General features: G+C 42.0%; 1 protein-coding gene across 1 annotated transcript in view; it reads left to right on the top strand.

Moving 5' to 3' along the window:
• Window positions 1-2625, top strand: part of LOC104959382 (beta-1,4 N-acetylgalactosaminyltransferase 2-like) — a 2888-nt gene extending 263 nt beyond the window's left edge. Inside the window, exons 2-4 of the mRNA XM_010787267.1 lie at window positions 1392-1535; window positions 1752-1977; window positions 2090-2625. Of these exons, the coding sequence (XP_010785569.1) occupies window positions 1392-1535; window positions 1752-1977; window positions 2090-2274 (555 nt within the window). The 3' untranslated portion in view covers window positions 2275-2625. The remainder of the gene's footprint in view (window positions 1-1391; window positions 1536-1751; window positions 1978-2089) is intronic.
• The last annotated feature ends 196 nt before the right edge of the window (window positions 2626-2821 follow it).

Here is a 2821-nt window from a genome sequence, read left to right on the forward strand (position 1 = left end):
TATGTTAAACAACGGTCTACTAATAACTTAGTCCATAAACAAACTAGTCCATGACATTTACTAGTCCATAAACATCACTTAGTCTCATTCGAACATTAACTACGTCCATAAACATACCTAAGTCCCATCTCATAACTAGTCCATCTCTACAACTAGTCCATAAACCATAACTAGTCCATAGGAACGATAACTAGTCCATCCGTTACAAACTACGACAAGAGGAGAAGTCCACTTAGGGGGGGCGGGCGACAGAGAAGACCACTGTAGAGAGGAGTAAAGGGGACTATCACTCGTTACGTGATAAATTAAAGGACAACGCCGTCAAGTCGTCAGACTCAGGACTCCGTTGTCGAGTGGACGACCAACTCAAGCCATTGTACAAGGATCGTCAGTTGCACTAAAGAGACATTTGTCAAGGTTGGTCGTCCTCCCCTTTAGGTAGGTATCCCACTTTGGTGATCGAGGGACTCGCGAGTAGATCTATCCCTTGTTGTACCTTGAATTTGTAATTTTCTTCACACCGTGTAGAAGTACAGAGGTCCACCACCAAGCCCTATCCCCTGTGTCCTCATTGGTCATGTGCGCGTTCGTGTGTGTTGGAGGAGGGGCTCTGTGAGGAAGTCTGAACGAAGAGGCAGATTTTTTCCGGTTGTGTATTTTCAAATTCTAGCGCACTCGAGCTGGTTTCTCCATTCTTACCTACCCTACCTTTAACTCTTTTTAGGGTGCAGCTATAAGTTTTATTTATTTCAAAGTGGGCCCATTTTAATAATATTTTTTTTCCTTCAAATGTTCAGAGGACTCCCTCAAGTGCTGTGTTTAATTTATTTTAAAGTAGGCCTGTGTATTATTTTTAATTCTCCTTATAGGAGTTCTTTGTTTCTTATTAGAGGTTAACAGTTTTATATAATGTAATCAATAGCCTAATAAAAGAAAAAAACCTGTAGTTTTTGTCTGATATAACAATAAATACAACTTTATTAGCTATCAAGCTATGAAATATGTTTTGCGGCTCCAGACAAAAAAATTTTTTGGAAAAAGGAGCAAAATGGCTCTTTTGGTCAAAAAGGTTGCAGACCCCTGCACTAGGACCATCGTCAGGCAAATTATCAAATGGATGTTACCTGTTATTGTTAACATGTCTCACTTGTACCTTTTGTTTCCATTTGGTAGGCTCTAATGTAAATTACTTTGTTGCCTGTCACCATTTCTTCTATGTTTGTTAATTTCTTACCAGAATGTGATTAATTGTGGAGTTTCCACAACAGGCAGAACCAGCACAATACAAAACAAAGAGACGCAACATTAAGTGTTAGCTTTCAACCCATGGCATTGTGCTTCTCACCTAGGAAAAACATTGAAAAAGATTCCAATTATGTTTCCTCCATCAGGGCTGGTTTGCTGGCAGGAACCTGGCGGTCTCCCAGGTCACCACCAAGTACTTCCTGTGGGTAGACGATGACTTCCTGTTTACCAAGTGGACGAAAATCGAAGAGATGGTGAAGGTGATGGAGGCGGTCCCAGAACTGGACGTGGTAAGACTGTTTCTAAAGGGGTCAGCATGTGTTAAACACTTGTTGTGTCTACGAGCTGTGAAGCATGTGAGACTTCCATACCCCTTTTGCACCGAAGTAGTTCCATGGCCTGTTTTGGAGATGGTGCCCAACAACTATTTAGTGTTTCCAAAGCAGGTACACGATGAACTGGTAGTCAGATTATAAGCAGTTCTCTTGTCTCTCTGTTCCTTTCAGCTCGGTGGTAAAGTAGGAGAAGAGCAGTTTTATTTCTCTCTCATCTATGAGGAAGGAGACGAAGAAGGTGGCTGCATGTACAGGAAGTCCAGAGGGAAGTACCACTCTCTTCCTGGTTACCCACAATGCTCATTGGTCAGTGGGGTGATCAACTTCTTCCTGGCTCGTACCGATGCCGTACAGAGGGTGGGATTCGACCCTCAGCTCAAGAGGGTAGCACACTCAGGTAGGTCTAGATGGTTTGCAGTCCAAGTGGAGGTGGGTCCAAACTCTTTCAGTTGTTTCTGTCCATGATCAACCTTTTTTCCTAAATGGCAAATGTCTGTCATTTCTTCTAGAGTTCTTCATGGATGGCCTGGGCTCCTTGATGGTGGCAACATGTAGCCATGTGGCCATTGGACATCAGAAAGGACCTATACAGAAGGGCTACATGAGGTTCAGAGAACCTGCAAAGAGTGATGAGACCTCAAAGCTGCAGCTCCACTTCTTTAAAAACCACCTGAAATGTATACGCTATGGATAGAAGACCACTAGAGCAGGGGTTCCCAAACGTTTTTGTTTTTGCCGACCACTATTTATTATCAAGGATTTTCGTGGACCACCTCATATGCAAACCGTAAAAATAAGTACATATATAAACGTAGTGCTAAAACGCAGATATTTTATTTTAGTTAATTATAGACAATCAAAGTCAATTGAAGCCTATCTGATACTTTTGTCGCTCGTGTGACAGGTGTCTGTCTGCGTTGTGTATGTTTCTCAAAGAGGATGGCGGACGACGTCTTTCTTTCTTTTGGTCCTTGACCATATATTGAAATCTGTAGCATACAATCATACAACACAACAGCTGCATCAGCGAACATGAACTGCAGCATCTGCTCACTTAGGAGACCCGTTTATGGTAAAGACATGGGTGATGTGACTAATGTAGTGAAGCTTCTCGGGCTGCTTGAGGCCAACAAATAAATTTTAGGCTTGATTTTGTGGCTTGGCTTTTTTGATTAACAAAATGCGTTTAGAAACTATAACATTTGCAACAACAACGCAGGAAAGACGTTATAGCGTACAAA

Source organism: Notothenia coriiceps, unplaced genomic scaffold (genome assembly GCF_000735185.1).
Source record: "Notothenia coriiceps isolate Sejong01 unplaced genomic scaffold, NC01 NC01_scaffold00030214, whole genome shotgun sequence".
NCBI classification, from domain to species: Eukaryota; Metazoa; Chordata; class Actinopteri; order Perciformes; family Nototheniidae; genus Notothenia; species Notothenia coriiceps.